Genomic DNA, 17,566 nt, shown 5'->3' on the forward strand with positions numbered 1-17,566 from the left:
ACCCTCTACCGCTAAGATGGTGAACAACAGCTCCACCTGGAGCTGGGCTGCCATGAGTTGTAGGCTGCCGTAGAGCTGCAGTGGGCTGTCTTGAGCTACCGTGAGTGGCCGGTAGCCAGCGTGAGCAGCCAGCAGCCAGTGAGAACTGCTTTGAGCGGCCGTCAAATGGCCAGCGACCGACTGCCTCAGCCAGGAAGAGCGCTATGATCACAATACCAACCTGGGCCAGTGAAGCGACATCCTCCACAACTAGACTGAAGAACAAAAGGACAGCAACTTGTCTGTTCCACTTCCCCGATTCCCCAACGCTGTTCTCCTCCCCCAATTCCCCAATACATTAAAAAAAACCCCCAAAACCATCATCCTCGTCCCTGACCCCTCTCTTCCTTTGTAGGTCTCACCTAGAAAAATTATTCCAAGCTCATTTTACTGTTAATACAACCCATTTTCCATGCAGGTAAAACTGAGCTCCATGGACCTACTATCTTTTTATAAGCCCTAATGAGTGCGACTCCAGAGCTGCTTTGACTACAAGAATCTTGTAAAATAACAACAAGGAGTCTAACAAAGGTAGGAAGGCAATGTCCTTTCCCCTGCACTCACGAAGGGAGAAATACCATTCTGCAAATTTTTTTTTTTTTTAAAGCCAGAGGTCTTACTCATTTTGTGTTTTTTTTTTAATTGGGTAATTGGGGGGATGGGAACAGTGCTGGGGAATTGGGGGAAGGGGAACAGACAAGTTGCTGTCGTTTTGTTCTTCAGTCTAGTTGTGGAGGACGTTGCTTCACTGGCCCAAGTTGGCACCATCATTGCGTTCTTCCAGGGTGAGGCAGATCAGTCGCCGGCTTCTGGACGGCCGCTCACTGCGGCTGCTGGCTACAGACGGTAGCCCATGGCAACCCACTGCCACAGGGGCTGCAGCCCACGCCGTCGCCGGCGACCCACGGCAGCCCAGCTCCAGGTTGAGCTGTTGTTCAGCATCATAGCTGTAGAGGGCAGTGTCACTGGCCCTCATATGTGGGATCCGAACCGGGGCCCTCTGGCATCCCAAGCGAGTTCTTAACCATCGCGCCAATCGGCCGGCCCCCATTCTGCAAATTTAAACAAAGTAAAATAATTTGATTTGGTCAGGTTTAACATTAAAACAGAACGTTCTCAAGAATATCAATCTTGTTTTATGGACTATAAAGTGTGTTGACATTCAGATATACTGTTTCCTGATAATATAAGTCTGTCTCAGAAAGTGTTCCTTTGAACAAAGAGGTCTTGTTATTCTAAGACTTTGGACAACAGCGCTGTGTGATCCTGTGAAAACATACTCAAGAATCCCGTACTTCTGGTTGGCTGCTGTATCTAATCACCTGTTGCCCTGGTAATAATGTTATAACTGATATAGTCTTTGTTTCTAAACTGTACAAATACTCATAGGATTCCCTGTGGGAAGAGGATTGTCCGCGCTTTCATTTTCTCCCACGTTTGGGCAATAAAATGACTGTGCAGATTTATTATTTAAACAGAGAGTGAGAGTCTTGTCTCATGTAATTATTGCTTGTTAGATATATTTATCTGTTTCTTGCCCTCACTCAAATATTAGTTCCACAAGGGCAGGGATTTTTGTCTGGTTTGTTAACCGCTGTTTCTGCAGGGTTCAATAAACATCTGCTGAATGCAGAAATAAATGAAATTAAAAACTTTAGAGATTCCGTGAAGTGCCAAGAGGAGGTAAAAAGGTGAGCATAAGGGGGGTGGGGAGAAATAGTGTCTCAAGTACCCGGACTGGACCAGCGCTTGTGAGAAGAGGGAAGGGAACCCAGGGAAAGCTCAGGGGAAGTCCAGCATTTCAAGTTTTGGATAACTGAGGGGAAATGGAGCATAGGGCCTGAGGAGGAGGGATCTGCAGAGAAAGAGAACAGAAAAGGGCTTTCTCGTAGGCCTGGCACACTTGATTCCTGGTCTCTCATGCAGTCTCATTTGGTCTCGATTATTTTCTCTCTCTTTTTAAAAAATAGTTCCACAGTTCTGGATTTACAGCCTCTACTGTAGTCTCTTACGAACAGGCTCATATACATACTCGACCATACAGCCTCTCAGATATTCTCTCAGTTACTCACTCAAGGAGTCATTTTCTCCGTCACTGATTCCCAGTCTTACGACTCTCTCCTCCCAACAATTCACACACATGATCATGTCTTATAGTCTGTCTCATTCCGCCAGTATTACCAATATTTACTCTCACCAGTTTTTCACATGCACACAAATATTCACACCTTTCGATGTTTCAACCACTCAGGCCGTCATTTTCTCACATACACAAATAGTCACTGATTTACAGCCACCACTAGCTTCTCATGAAGTTTCTTGCACACACACACAAAATCACCATCTCTTATACCTCTTCACACTCAAGCCCCCATTTATTATATCCGCAGTCTGAATATATATAGCAAGGAGTTTCACATGCATAGACAATCACGCAGTATCTCACACACTGTCTTAGGTCACCTAGTCTCACATTTCTTCTCAAGCAGCTTCCAACATACCAGTCCTTGATTTACAGCCTTTATTAAAGTATCTGGCAGAGTTTTACACATACCCATACAATCAGTTTCTCAGACACTGTCTCAGTCACCCATTTAGTGGCATGAGCACTTTCCCTCAGTCGGTTTCTGACATCTGTGGTCACTAATCCACAATTGCTACTAGGCTCTCAATACATTTTATACACACAGTCTCTCATGGCCCATCTTAGTTGTTTATACCATCATTTTCTTCATACAGTCAGCTTATCATGTACACTCAAACACAATTACAACCTCACCGGTTTCTCACACACAATGATCACATGGTCTCTCAGTCTCATATTCTCAGTTTTTCACAAACATATAGCCTCCAATTTAGTCTCTTATGAAATGTTTTGCAGACGCACAAACTCTCAGACTGCTCAGTCATCAATTTTCTTACACAGAACTCACTTTGTTAGTTACTTCTCATCTCTTACTCAGTTATGTGGTCTCTTGCACTGTTTGAGTCACTTAGTCTCACTATCATTTTCTCTCCCACTTTCACATTCCCTGAACCTGTGGGGCTAGGCTGGACCAGTAACTGTAAATCAATTTGCCACTACTCTCAGGTAAACACACACACACAGTTACAGCCTCTCATACTCTCCCAGGCACAGCCATTTTTTTTCTCAGTTTCTCACAGTCTTGCTAATCTCACATGAACAGTTTTCAGACACAGAATCACGTGTTCTCATATTTTGTGTCTCAGGCACAAATTTGGCTTCACAGCCATTTTTTCTCATACAATTAACTTCTCACACATATGCTCCCATGACTTGAGTTGATGTGACAGCCTTGCATGAACAGTTTCACACACAATTCATCTCCCAACACTGAGTCACCTGCTTACATACAGTAAATTTTCTCACCTACACACAGTCCCTGACAAACTCGACCACACTTTCATGCCCGTGGGCTCTCATACTTTGTTTGGATCACTCTGTCTTCCTCACCAGTAGCCTGTCAAACAGTGACTGATTTGCAGTCCCCATTACCTTCTCATAAATATTATTTCTGACACACACTAGTTTATTGTACAATACCGTAATCATTCATTTGTACAGTGGTTTCCTGACACACAGCCACAATTTCTCACAGACACAATGTCAAGTTTGTGGTTACAATTTCCACTCTCTCCCACGATTTCTCTCTCTCTCTCTCTCTCTCTCTCTCTCTCTCTCTCTCTCTCTCTCTCNCACACACACACACACACACACACACACACACAGAGCTTTCCAGTTTCTTTTTCATACCTGGTTACCAATCTGCAGTCCCTACTACTGTTTCTGACATACGCCATCATGTTTTCTCTCTCATACTCAATCTCACACCCTCACCACCTTTCACATACAGTCATGCCTGTCCTGTTCAGTTAGCCCCCGTGGTTTCAGGAAAAAAAAACGCTAGCAGCCTCCAGCATCACCTTTAAAAATATATATTTACAGGAACAATTCCCCATTCTTTGGGACTTAGAAAAAAAGATCCATTTTTGAGGAAGTAAAACAAACTGTGGCGACAGGTGTAGCACTGTCCCCCAAATCACCAACCTCCAGGTCCCTAGGCCTGGGCTGGGCTGGTGCTGACAGGTGAGCCCAGGAGTCTTTTGAACCCACCCTCTCCAGCCTGGAAATCAGACAGGACAGGCTTTATGTCTCCCATTCCTCCCTCCCAACTCCAGGGACACTTAAAGGGTCCTTTGTACCCGCCCGCAGGAAATTGGGGGGCTGGGAGGGAGGGAGCTGAAAATACACGTTTGGTATCAAAAATAAACACTTGGGGGTGGCAGGAAGATTCCCCCCAAAATCCCTTCCTTCCCACCCACCCACCCCATTTCAGATATAGGAAGAGATGCCCCCTCTCCCCTATTGAAAAGCCCCATTTAAAAATAGATTATACTATCAAAATGGCAGGGGTGGGGGATAGGGAGACCTGGAGTACTGGCTGGAGGGGCCCCCAAGACGGGGACCACTCCCCCAAAAAACCCTCCATTGGGAGGTAAGAAGACAGGACCCCAGGAGTTTTGGCGGACACAGGAATGGCTTCTCAGGGGGAGAAGAACAAAAGGCGCATTCATCCCTGGCCAAAGAGGTGGCTGACGAAGGACAGGCTGTCGGAGAGAAAGGTTGGGGGGTGGGAATTCCTTTCCCAAGGATGTGAGTCTGTCTTGGCCAAGACTCCCAAACCGTTGAACGGCACAAATTCTTCCTGGACCCTTGGGGATAGCCAGGAGTAAAAAAAAAAAAAAAACACAACAAGCTAGTTCTTCTGCCCACACCCCAAAATGGAGATAGGGCTCCCTCAACTCCCCAAGGGCAGGCTGAGAAATAAATAAAGAAAGGTCCTTCTCAAGCCAGACCCCAATTATCTCATCTTGGGGGAAAAGTGTGGAGCTGGGGAGATGTCCTCACCACCCAGGGTTGGGCCAGGCTCCTCCCAGTGGCCTTCAAAAAATAAATAAATAAACCGCCCCCACCACTGCGGTAGGAGACGTGTAAGTGCGGCCACTGGGGGACTGACCAAGAAGAAAGACGTATGTTTTCTATGGAAGAGTTATTTAGAGATCCTTTTTCTTAAGAATCCCCACCCCACCATGAGCAGAGCACCAGTCAGCTGAACTATGTTTCTCCTTGAGACAGCTGGCTGGAAAGAAGTTCAGGGCATGAGCGACCCCAGAAGTGCGTGGTGGTGGTTGTGGTAGTCATGGCTTCTGGGGCCCTGGGGAGAGCACCACGGGGGTTGAGAGGCCATCCACGCTGATGGAAGGGATGTGCACCTGGGCGCTGCCACTGGACGGAAACTGGGGACAGAAATAGGGATAGGTCATGGATGGGGGCCATGCTAGTGTCTCTCACCCTCTCTGAGATGGGGGAGGGGGTCCTACCTGGAAGGAGAGCTTGGCAGGGCTACGAGGTGCAATGGGACTCAGGGTGCTCCAGAAGTGAATGCTGGGGGGCAGCGAGCTGGGCGTCAGCAGCACCGGGGTCTGTGGGGAAGGGGTGGTCGGAGATCAAGTGGGCAGAGGGCAGGCGTGGGAAAACGGAAGGAGCTCGATTCCAGCCCCACCAGATTTCCAACACAGACTTCTGAGGTCACTTCCCGGAAGGGCACAGGCCTAGACCATAACTAACTACTAAGGCCATGCCCGTGACATCTCTCCAACTTCACAGCAACAACCCTTCCCAACTCCTGAGAGTCTACCACAGCCTCATTGGGCAAGACCACCTAGGAGACCCCATCCAAACTTCACAGTCATCCCGGTATCTCAGGGCCAACCTCCAACTCTTATGTCCCACCCCTATGCTTCACAGGAAGCCCACTAAGCAAATCCCAGACCAAAAAGCCCCTGCTCAATTTCCTCATGCCATTTCCCAGCCCACAAACAGTTCCCATACAAGGCCTCTTGGTCCGTCAGTCCCCACCCACAAAACTCCCGACTTGCCCCTTCATTCTGACCACAGATCCGTCGGCCTTAGCCTAGCTCACCCTATTAACAAGCCCCATCCCTCCAGCTCACCGCAGCCAATCGCATTTGAGGGCTGCACTCTCCCACTCACTCAGGAAACCACATTGGCCCTCGCAGTCTAAGGGCCTCCAGCCCTGTGCCAATCCCATTCCTCCTGGGAGCCAGCCCCGCCCCTCCCCGGGCACTCACCAATGTGTGTGTAGGTAGCAGGGATGGCGTTAGCGCTGGCCCCGGAGCCTGCAGACTGGAGCCAGTTCCCGATCCTGGAGTACGTTCGGGTCCTGGCCCACCCAGCAGGCTAGGGCTGAGTGGAAGCTCCAGATCCCGGGGCTTCCGGCCCTTCTGAGGCTGGGCAATCTCTGTGCTGGAAGCTGTGGAAGCCCCGAGGCCGCCCACTGGCGCTGCACCCTCTGTAACAACTGTGGGCAGCCGGGACGGCAGGCCCTCCACGGGAGGGTCTTCTGGCTCGGCCTTTGCAGCTTCTAGGACAAACCTTGCCTCCCCACTGGCTGCCGCATCCAACTCTTCCTTGGGCCCTTCCACTTTCACTTCTGGGGGCAGTGGCCGGCCCAACCCGGGTTCCACATTCAGCTCTTCCGACTTAGGATTCGGGGCCTCGGGCGGGGTCAGGATGACCTGGGAGAGGAACGGGCATGTAAGGATTGCTGGGGTAGGGAAACCAATGACTTCCCTTGGAAAGTGGGGCTTGGTACTGCCTGAACATCTAAGCGGCACCTCCAACAGGATTGGGACTTAGCCAAGGAAGTTGGCTTCTTCTGGGGCAGCCTCTCCTATCTGGGGGCAGGGCTGCCCCTAGGGGTGGGCTGGGGCTTTTGGGGATACAACCCTCAAGTCATGAAAACGGTGGTTCTAAAAAATTTGCTTTCCAGACCACAGCATCTACCTCATCTAGAAGCAAGTTACAAATGCAAATACTTGGGCCCATCCCTAGACCCACATAATCAGAAACTCTGGGGGTGCACTCCAGCAACCTGTGAGTTCAAAAGCCCTCCAGACCATTCTGATGAGTGAAAGTGAGAGAAACAGTACATTAAGCAAATACATAACACATATGCTCAGGGCACCTACTACTAGTTGGGTGCACTACTAATAACTGCTCACTTAATCTTCCTTCTCAGTACCAGCTTTGCTCACCTCCCCAACTCTTTCTCCAAGGGGACTTCTGTGTCCCTCCTTGCACCTTATCTCCTTTAAGAGGACCTTTATGTCCCTTCTCCTACTCCTCCTCAGTTGGGAATTGTATATCCCGCCTCTTACTGAATTTCCATATTCCAGCCCTTACCTGCAGAGGTGGGCCTGCCTCCTCAGCCTTCAGGCAGGCCTCCAAGGGGCTAGGACTGGTGCTCCTGCTCCCTGAGGGGGGCACTGCAGCTCCTGCAGGGGCACTGCTGGGAAGCACTGAAACAGGCCGCGATTGCAGGGGTGGCTGTGGCTGTGGCTGTGGCTGCAGGGACTGGATGGTGAAGGTGGAATAGAGGCCTGAGCGCATGTACTCATTCCGGCTGCTGCGTGCCAAGCCACCTGGGCCTGCCATTCCTGCACCCTTGAGTGTGCCTGGCTTCCCGGAGGCAGTGTCCCCCAAGACAGCATGTACAGCAGCAGGGGCCACATTTGCCACAGTGGAAGTGATAGGCACCTCGGGCTGGGGTGGGCAGTCCTCAGTGGAGCACCCTGCAACCTCGGGATAGGACACAAACTTGTAGACGAACTTCTGGCCACTCACTTTGCGGATGATGTTCTGCGGAGGGAGGAAGACAGGATAGGGGGCCTTAGAAGAAAGGGCCAGGGTGGAAGGACGGTGTGGATTGGGGGCGGGCGGGTGGAGGGGTATCCCTCCTAGTGTCTTTCTTCCCTCATGCCCCTCTCCTATCTTTTTACGTATTACTGTCCTGCTTTCATGTCTGCCTCCCCGTATGTTCCCCCTCCCAGCCTATTTCACATCTCACCCATCTCTTTATCAGTTTTTGGGCTCCTCACTTTTCCTCCTTCAGTATCTCCCTCTTTCTTCCCCATCCTGATTCCCCTCTCTGTATTCTTCCCCCGTTTTTGCCCCTTCTCTATTCTCCCCTCCATAATTCTTCCTTTAGTCTATTGCTCTTCTCCCCTTTCTCTGTCTCCCCTTCCAAGTCTCCCTCTATCACTCTTCAAGTCCACCTCTCCGATTCCCCACCTCAGACACCCCCACACACAAACCCAGCGGTTTCTCTCAACAATGGGGCCCACCTAGGGGAGTAGGTACAGGAGCAGGCTTTCCTCCTAGCTCCAGGAACCAGGGGTGTCTCAGATTAACAGGGTCAGGCCTTGCGGATGGCTGCCAGGACACAATTTTGGAGTCTAGCTAATGTAGTAAGACAGGAAAATGAAGTAATTGATAAAAATGTTGGAAGAGACTAAATTCATGTAAAAGAATGAGGTGATAAATTACTAATACAGAGGGTTATTTAAAGCTATTGACACAGACATGGAACAGGGTGAAGTCACTAGGGAGGACAGGGTGAGGAGTTGTGTTAATACTTCTGTGCAGGTTTAAGCTAAGGCAAATAGAAAATGAAATAACTGATAGCAACTAGACAAGAACATTAAAATACTGATACAAATTTGGGGGAGAATCTCAAGTCTGGCTTGGGTGGGTCACTGAGCATGTTTGAGATATTTCAGGATAGGTCTGGAGGGTCTCAGGGATGTTCTGGGGATCTCAGAGCACAGTGAGGCAGCCTCAGTATTAATATTGTTTTGGAGATTTGAGCTAAAGGAATAAAATATGAAAATGGAATAAATGCTATAAATGATTAAAGGTGTACAGCATAGGTCCAGGGATGTTCTGGGGGATAATAGGCATCAGAGGGGGGCGTGGCACAGTGTACCCTGGGGACATCTAAATGCTGGTCAGTTATGTCACAGGTTTGTGTTTTGCAGAAAAGGAATGAAATATTTAATATTAATTAGTATTAATATTAATAATTAATATTGTTTTGGAAGTTTCAGGTAAAGAAATAAGAAAATTAAATAACTGGTATAAATACTGGAGGGGGAGGAATCCAGTGCTGGTCTGAGAATCTGAGAGAATAAAATGAGGAAAATTTAAAATTTTAGCTATAGGAATAAGATAATAAAATAATTGATATAAATATTGGGGTAGACCAGTGCTGCTCTTAGAACTCAATAGGATGGGGTGTGGGGCTGGCATTATATATGTTGTTTTGGAGGTTCTAGCTAAAGGAATAACAGAAGAAAAGAAAATAATTAATGAAAATGTTGAGGGTCCCAGAGGATGAGATAAGGAAAGGTTAGTATAATATTGTCATGAAGGTTTTGATTCTAGGAATAAGGATCTTTTGGGAAAAAGAAGAGAATTTTCTGGAATTCTTATTCTGGAATAAGAACAGATTACAAAATAACTGGGGGAGTCTAGGACTGGTCCAGGGGCTCCAGAGGACAGGATGAGGAAGAATCATTATTAACAGTAATTTCAAAAATTTTGGCTATAGGAATAAGGCAAGAAAATGAAATGTCATGTGGGGCATGGTGGGACAGCATGACTGAAGGTTTTAGCCAAAGCAATAAGACAAGGAAATGACTGAGATAAAATGTTTGAGAGGTGGGGTGGGTCCAACATTGGTCTGAGAGTACCAGAGGATGGGGGTAAGTACCGGTAAAGTTTAATATTGGTTTCAAAGTATAGCTATAATGATTAAGACGAGACAATGAAATACACGATACAAACTTTGGAGTTCCCAGCCCTGCTCTGAGGCCTTACCTTATCATAGTAGTACCGCAGAGCCCGGCTGAGCTTGTCATAATTCATGTTGGTCTTGTTCTTGCGTAGCCCCCACAGCCGGGCTACCTCCTCAGCGTCTACCAACTTGAACTCACCGCCATCCCGTGAGGTCCAGGAGATGATGTGGCCATTGCCTTGTTCTCTCAGCAGCTGCAGCAGAAACTGCCACAGCGTCACAGAGGGGTCCATTGCTGGGGGAGTGCTCACGCCATCTCAGGGGTACCTGGAGGGCAGCAGCTCAGAGCCAAGAGGCTGTGGACACAGGATAGGGCAGAAGTCAGCAGAAGGATTCTTTTTTCTTTTTTTTAGCTGAGCCATCGTGCCACCTGTTGGCAGCTCAGCAGCAGCTCAGCTCAGGCCAGGAATCGAACCGCTGTTGCTCAGAGCTCAAACCCTTGAGCAAGCTCTTAACCAACTGAGCCACTCGGCCGGCCCTAGCAGGAGGATTCTTTTCTTGCCATTTTGCCTCTATCTCTGCCCTCCAACTGTCATCATTTCCTAAACACCCTCAGCCTAAATTCTAAGCTCCTCAGCCTGGCTTTGGATGACTCCTATAATGGGATGAGACTTTTGAGGACATTAGGACAATGTGAATGAATTTTGCATGTGGGACAAATGTGAATCTTTGGGGGTCAGAGTGTAGACTGTGGTAGACAGAGTAATGTCTCCCCAAAGATGTCCACATCCTAATCTCTGGAACCTGTGAGTATATTATGTTACATGTCAAAAGGAACCTTGCAGATGAATTTAAGGTTACAGACCTTAAGATAGGGAGATTATTCTGGATTATTCAGGTGAGCTCAATCTAATCACATATATTCTTATTAATAAAAGAAGAAAGAGGCAGAAATGCAGCTGAGAGAGATGTGATGACAGAAGAGGCAGGAGATAAATTCAACGCATGAGAGGGACTCAACCTACCATTACTGGCTTTGAAGATGAAAAGGGGCTGAGCCAAGGAACGTGGTGGCCTCATAAAGCTGGGGATGGCCCTCAGCTAACAGCCAGTAAGGAGAGGAGGACCTCAATCCTACAACCTCAGGAAACTGAATTCTGTCAATAACCCAAATGAGCAAGAAACGGATCCTCCCCTGGAACATCCAGAAAGTAATGCAGCCCTGCTGACACCTGGAATTTAGCCCAGTGAGACCTGTGCTGGACTTCTGACTTACAGAACTGTAACATAAATTTGTGTTGCTTTAAGCAGCTAAGTTTGTGATAATTTGTTACAGCAGAAACATAAACTAGTATAATGGCCCTCACCTGAACGTTTTCATGTGCTTCTACCACATCAAACATCAAATTTTCAGGAGGTTCCTTCGGCCAGCCCTTAGCAAAGGCTGTTCACTCCACGTGGGGCTCCCTTCCTCTGCCTAGAAGTCTTCCTCATCGTTGAAGTCCAAGCCCCAGGGGCCTTGGCTTTATGAAGCTTTCCTAAAACTGCATGCTTGCTCTCTTCTGTCCCTCTACCTGCACTCTGCAGACCTGTTACTGTCCTTATATGTTTTCCTTCTTGGTAACAGCTATAACTACCATTTATTGAGTTCTTACTATGTGCCACACATTGTTCCAATCAGGCAGTATGGTCTACCGGACAATCGCCTAGGAGCTCTAGCCAGACTGCCAGGGCTGGAATCCTGGTTCTGCAACTTACTAGTGGTGTGATCCCTGGGCATGTTTTTAACCTCTTTGTGCCTCAGATTTCCCATCTGTAAAATAGGGATAATAATAATAATAATGAATAATAATAACAATACCTAGTTCATAGGGTTATTGTACAGATTAAATATAATATGCCTGGGGTATGATAAGCTCTAAACAAATATTAGTTTCTGATTTGCTCATAATTCCCTACCCACTGTTACAAAATCCAAAACGCTCTAAGAACAGAAGGCTTCTTTGTAACTCCTTTGGCAGCAAAACCTGATTTGAAACAAAACAAGGCCTTTCCTGGTCTTTACTGATCCTTACTTAGTGTTACTGTTCATACATTTTGCTGCAGAAATCTGAACGTGGCTGATTACGGAGCCCACTAAGGGTGTTATGTAACATTTTGTATGTGCATTTTGTTACCTTTCTAAAAATCTGAAAAATTCGAAATTTTGAAACACATCTGGCTCCATGGGTTTTAGATAAGGGCGTGCAGACCTGTACTGCTATTTTTATAGGTATTGACTCATTTCTCCCTCATCACAACTCTGGGAAGTAGGTACTCTTATGATCGCTAATTTACAGAGGAGGAAGCTGAGGCACAAACTGTCTAAATGACGTCTACAGGCCACACAGCTCTAGGTGGCAGGGCCAAGATTTGGACCCAGGCAGTCAGATTACAGTTGTCTAAGCTTTTAAACCATTAGGCTAAATTGCCCCTCATGCCGACTGCTCCTCAGTGTGTCTCGCAGAGAACAGGACCTTCCCTGTCCCCCGCCATAATTTCTCTCTTTGCTGAGTGCCAGGTGGAAATAAACACAAGCTTCCTATTCCTTACAGAATGAGCTTTCATCAATCAACTGTCCACTGGCTGGGATTGTTGGGTTAAGAATCAAACGTTCCAAATCAGGTTTCAAAGAACCTCCCTCTATTATTTATAGCTTGATTCTTTAATCTGTAATTAAATATACTGTATAATCCTCTTATGTCTGAGATGTCTCAAAGTTCATTCAGCAGACACAATTTTAGGCAATTATACAAGCCACAAAGCCATGAAATGTCCAGATTAGAGAGTCCTGTCATTGGAGCCCTCATTGAGTTTATTTCGAAGGCCTGCTTGTTTCCGAGGCACAAAGAGTTCAGTGTGACTCCTGGTGGCGAAGACAGGCAATTTTAGCAGTTCCTCTTTCAGCGGCAACAGAACTTATCAATTAAGGTGAAATTTGACAGTTTGCTTCAAGCCTCAATAGCACACAGGGTTTTGTGTTTTGTTTATTATCATATTTCCAACTTCACCCCTAATAAGAGTTCTAGTAATGTGCCTTGCTCAAATGTGTTTACCTCTTTCCATCTCATTTATTTAGCAAGCATTTATTGAGTGCCTACTGTGGGCCAGGTGCTCTAGTGGAACTGACATTTTAGTGGGGAAGGCGGACAAGAAACAAGATACACAAGTAGAGAATGTCAGGTGGTGATGGAGCTATGGAAAAAAATTAGGCAGGGACGGAGTTATTTTTCAAAGGGTAGTCAGGGAAGGGTCATCACTGAGGAGGTGATATTTGAGCAGAGATCTAAAAGAGGTGAAGAAGTCAGGTTTGTGACAACCTGGGGAACAGTGACCCAGGCAGAGGAAACAGCCATGATGAAAGGTCCTGAGGCTGGAGGGCGTCCGGCAGGTTGAAGGAAGAGACAGGAGTCTGGCATGGCTGGACAGGAGGGAGCAAGGGGATAATAGTGAGAGATAAAACCAGCGGCAATGGGGACCAGACTGAGTGAGCCTTTTTGGATCCTGTAAGGACTCTGACTGTGAGACAGGAGCCATGAGAGGTTGTGAAGAAAAGGGTGACAGGCTGAGACATGGATGTTAACAAGATCCCTCTGGCTGTTGTGAGGAAAATTGACTAGGGGCTGAAGAGGCTACTGCAATACTCCAAGTGAGAGATGGTGGTGGTAGCAGTGGAATTGATGAGAAGTGGCTGAGTTCTGGATAAAATATGAAGGCAGTGAATGGGATTTGCTGACAGATAAGATGGGGGTAGAAGAGGAGTTAAGAGTGATTCTAGGTTTGTGGCCTGATCACCTGGAAGGATGGAACTGGGATCACCTAAGATGGGAGCACTGTGGGAGAGCAGGGTTTGATGGGAGATGAGATCAATTTTGGAGAGGGTCAGTCTCAGAGGCCTGTTATGACACCTACTTGCATGCTGTGAATAATATTGAGTTAAAAAATAGGAACAAGTCATATAGCCCTTACTATGTGATGCATACCATTTTAATCATTTAACTCATTTAATCCTCAAACCAACACTAAGCGGTGGATATTATTATTATCCTCCCATTTTCCAGAGGAGGAAATGGAAGCACAGAGAAGTAACTTGCCCAAGGTCACACAGCTGGAAGTCGACAGAGCCAGGGTTCAAACCCCAGCAGTGTTCCTAGCCACCTTACAACACCAGCTCTTATGAAGAGGAACAGAGGGGTAAGATCCTAGAGGGTGACAGGGATGCTCTTTTACACATGGTGAGCAGGGAGGGCTTCCCTGAGGAAGTGACATTTGAGCAGAGAACTGAAGGAGGGGAGGTAGCAAGCCATGCTGACTTCTGTGGGAGGGGAACAGCCATGTACGAAGGCTCTGAGATGGGCACAAGCTTGGCATACTACATCACGGGCACCCTGAGTTCATCCAGTTCCCACTTCTGAAAATATGTATGTGCTGTTCTCCCTGCCAGGAGTGCTCTTCCCCCTTCCTGCACTGGATGAACCCTTTATCACACAATCATCAAGCTCCGGCATCTCCCAAGCAGAGTTCAGTCTTCTTCTGTGTGAGCCAATGTGCCAAATAACCTGTCTGCCCTTGCAAAGCTATTCTTCTCTCTGGACCTTCAGCCTCATACTCCTCTGCCTTGTTCTAGCGGTGTGACCTTGAGCAAGTTACTCTCTCTCTCAGGGTCTGTTTCTGCATCTGGAAAATGGGGGATATTTTACTCGCAAAGTAAAATATCCTCAAAATACACCTATTCTCAAAGGCTTTTGTAAGGATGAAATGTCAATAGATGCAAAGGACTTAGAAAAGTATTTCTGACACATGGTAGGCACTCAAGGAATATTAGCTATTAGCTAGTGTGTCATCCTTTTCACTCCCTAAGCCCCTTTCCCCCTTATATATCACTGTGACCTATATACCACCTGGCTCCTGTGACTTCTCAGATCTCACCTCCCATCCCTCCCTCCACTCTGGTCCAGCCACACTGGCCTCCTTCGTGTGCCTTGAACATGCCAGGCACAATCCCACCTCATGGCCTTTGCATCAACTGTTCCTACTGCCTTGTATACTCTTCCACTAGACATTGTGGCTCCCTTCCTGACCTCCTTCAAGCCTTTAATTCAAGAGTCACCTTTTAAGTGAGGCCTGCTCTGCATTTAAGATTTCAACCACCCTAATATTCTAACCTTGCCTTCCCTACTTGATTTTTCTTCCTTAGCACTTGTCTAACATACTACCTAATTTTACTTATTTGTCTTATTTATATAGTCTGTCTCCTCTACTGTTAGCAAATGTCTGCTCCACAAGGGCAGGAATTTTTGCTTATTTTGTTGCCTCCGACATCCCCAGCACCGAGAAGAGTACCTGGTATTCAGCAGGTGCTCAGTAAGCGTCTGTTGAATGAACAGACCCAACTAACTAGCCTCTCAACTAGCTCTTGTGTACCCGCTTCATCTGCACTCCAACCCTGATTTGTCTGAAATTATATTTTCCCCCACTCATTCATGCAATGAATTCGTATTGAACACCTACTATGTACTAGGTATATCTTTAGGTGCTGGAGACCTCACAGTGACTAAGCAGACAAAAACTGTAAGCCCTCATGGGACTCCCATTCTAATGGGGAGAGACAACACAATAAACTGTATAAAGTGTGACGGATAATGATAAAGGGCAAAGGGACCAATAATGCAGAGAAGGGGCCTGAGTCCTGCTAGGTGTGCAGGTTGAGATGGTCAGGGATGGGTTGATGTTTGAACAGAGCCCCGAAAGTAACCATGCAGAGATTAGAGGTAGAGTGTTCTGGGTAGAAACAATGGCCAATGTGAAGACCCTGAGCCTGGATTACATCTGGTGTTTTTGAGGACAAGTGAGGAGGTTAGTGTGGATGTAACAGAGTTGGGGTGTAGGAGGTAAGGCCAGAGAGGTTACTTGCTTTATTAACTCACAAGTATTCTTTATTTACACTGGAGGGGATTCTAGTTCTGATCCTCCCATTTTACAAACGAGGAAACAAATGCAGGGAGAAAATGGTTAAATCACTAAGGTCACAGAGCTTCTGGAATTGGCGGTGGATGGGTGCTGAGATAAGGTATGCAATGGAGGCAGCTCTGCAGGCAGAGGGAACAGCAAAAGAAAAAGCTTGGAGATGGAACTAATTTGGTTTTTAAGGAGTGGGGCCTCACACGGGATTGGATGAGGTGAGACAGGGAGGCCTCAAAAATTATCCTGTGTTCTGAGGGGCACCCTAACCTGGTACTTACTGAGTCACCTTTGAGTAGGGTATTTAACCTCCCTATACTGAAGTTTCCTCAGTACCTATCTAGTAGGGCTGTGGTGAAGATTAAATGAGCTCATTAATATGAAAACACTCTGCCTGGTCCATAGTAGGTACTCAATAAATGTTAGCTCCTATTAGCATTAACACTATCACTAATTATTCATTTACTGTAGTGAAGCAGAACGTCTTAATGGTTAACAGTGTGCATGAAGGTATGTGTTCTAGAGTAAAAAAGACCTGGGTTCAAGAAGCACATGAGCTGATCCACTATTAAGAAGGAAGGAGGGGGTCAGGAAGCCCACGACTGATCTACCACAAGGAAAGGAGGGCGGAGATAAAAGTACATAGGCTGACCCTTCTAGGGGAAGGATTACAAAGCACTGGACTCACGGGAGGAGAGGGGGTGTGAATGCAAGGATACTGGTAGCAGGAAGGCTAATGAACAGGTTCACTGCAAAGGCAGGGTAGTCGTGGGGGTGGCGTAAAGGCTCACCTTATTCACTGGGGTCAAGCGGGGCAGAAAAGCACATAGGCTCCTGCACAACAGTAGACAGAGGGGAAAGCCACCATACAGGCTAATTAGAAGGAGAGGGGGGGCTAGGCCATGGACGGGGCTACTGAAAATGGGGAGATACAAAGCACTAAACTGATCCACTATTAAAAGGGAGAAGCCCAAGGACTGGAGTGTCAGTCCACAAAACGGAGAGGATAGGGCAATGGGCTGGTAACTAGGGGGGCTGTGAATACAGGCATGTAGACTGATCTACTGTAAAATGATGTGTGCATGCGCATGTGTGTGATAAAGCCACGGACGGATGCACTGAGGGTTTGGAGGAGGCAAGAATACAAATTCATAGATTAATTTACTGCTAAAGAGGGGTGTGTGTGTGGGGGTACAATGCTACGGATTCACTACAAGGAACAGGAGGGGTGGAACAAACAAGGCCACAGACAGGGTCCCTGAAAGTTGAGGATAGGAGAAATACACTCAGACGGACCTACTGTCAAGAAGTTGGACAATGCCAGACGCTGGTCCCCTATAAGTGGGGGTGGGGGCAAGACCATGGATGAGTCCACTATAAGGTAGGGTGCGGAGAAATATAAGCACGCAGACTGATGCACTATAAAACAGGAAGGGGGGTTAGGCCACAGTCAGATCCAGTACAATGGGGAGGGGACAATGCCACAGACAGGTCCACCAGCCGTGGTGGCGGCGGTGGGGAGTCGAACACCAGTAGGCCACGGGCCAAGCCACATCCCTCGCGCTAGAGTGGGAAGGATATGTGGGGTCACTGACCGGGCCCTCTAGCTTCCAGGCCAAGACTCACCTGTGCGTAGCGCAGCGGCGGTGTTGGCAGCTCCGGGGGGCGGGGGCTCCATGCGCGGCCCCACCGCCCCCCAGGCCCGGGCTCCGAGGCGGCGGTGGCGGCGGTGGCGGCGGCGGCGGTGGCGGTGGTGACGGCAGCGGCAACACCTAGCAGCCACCCCTGCCTTTCCCCACCGCTCACGTGGGCCCATAGAGGAGGAGCCGAGCACTCCGCTGCTTGTT

The 17,566-nt window shown here is 47.6% G+C and overlaps 1 protein-coding gene across 2 annotated transcripts; it reads right to left on the reverse strand.

Annotated features, from left to right (window-relative positions):
• Positions 1–1,049: 1,049 nt before the first annotated feature.
• ELK1 (ETS transcription factor ELK1) lies at positions 1,050–17,535 on the reverse strand. 2 transcript variants are annotated; one of them, XR_002122748.1, is made up of 7 exons: positions 17,346–17,535; positions 9,803–10,075; positions 7,328–7,783; positions 6,214–6,660; positions 5,443–5,544; positions 5,151–5,358; positions 1,050–1,091 (listed from the first exon to the last, which is right to left on the reverse strand). XR_002122748.1 is itself a non-coding variant. In XM_019632555.1 (6 exons), the coding sequence occupies exons 2-6, from the start codon at positions 10,010–10,012 to the stop codon at positions 5,260–5,262; spliced, it is 1,314 nt and encodes a 437-aa protein (XP_019488100.1). In that variant the 5' UTR covers positions 10,013–10,075; positions 17,346–17,535; the 3' UTR covers positions 3,981–5,259. The 2 variants fall into 2 exon arrangements, 1 of the variants encoding a protein (XP_019488100.1); XM_019632555.1 differs by lacking the exon at positions 1,050–1,091 and having other exon boundaries at positions 3,981–5,358.
• Positions 17,536–17,566: the final 31 nt, after the last annotated feature.

The sequence above is a fragment of the Hipposideros armiger genome, unplaced genomic scaffold, assembly GCF_001890085.2.
Source record: "Hipposideros armiger isolate ML-2016 unplaced genomic scaffold, ASM189008v1 scaffold_1151, whole genome shotgun sequence".
NCBI classification, from domain to species: Eukaryota; Metazoa; Chordata; class Mammalia; order Chiroptera; family Hipposideridae; genus Hipposideros; species Hipposideros armiger.

Coding starts and splice junctions, on each gene's coding strand:
- ELK1 (XM_019632555.1), bottom strand. CDS start 10,012: ATGGACCCCTCTGTGACGCTGTGGCAGTTTCTGCTGCAGCTGCTGAGA. Junction 7,784..9,802: donor TGCGGTACTACTATGATAAG/GTAAGGCCTCAG, acceptor CTCCCTCCGCAG/AACATCATCCGCAAAGTGAG. Junction 6,661..7,327: donor AGGCAGGCCCACCTCTGCAG/GTAAGGGCTGGA, acceptor TTCCTCTCCCAG/GTCATCCTGACCCCGCCCGA.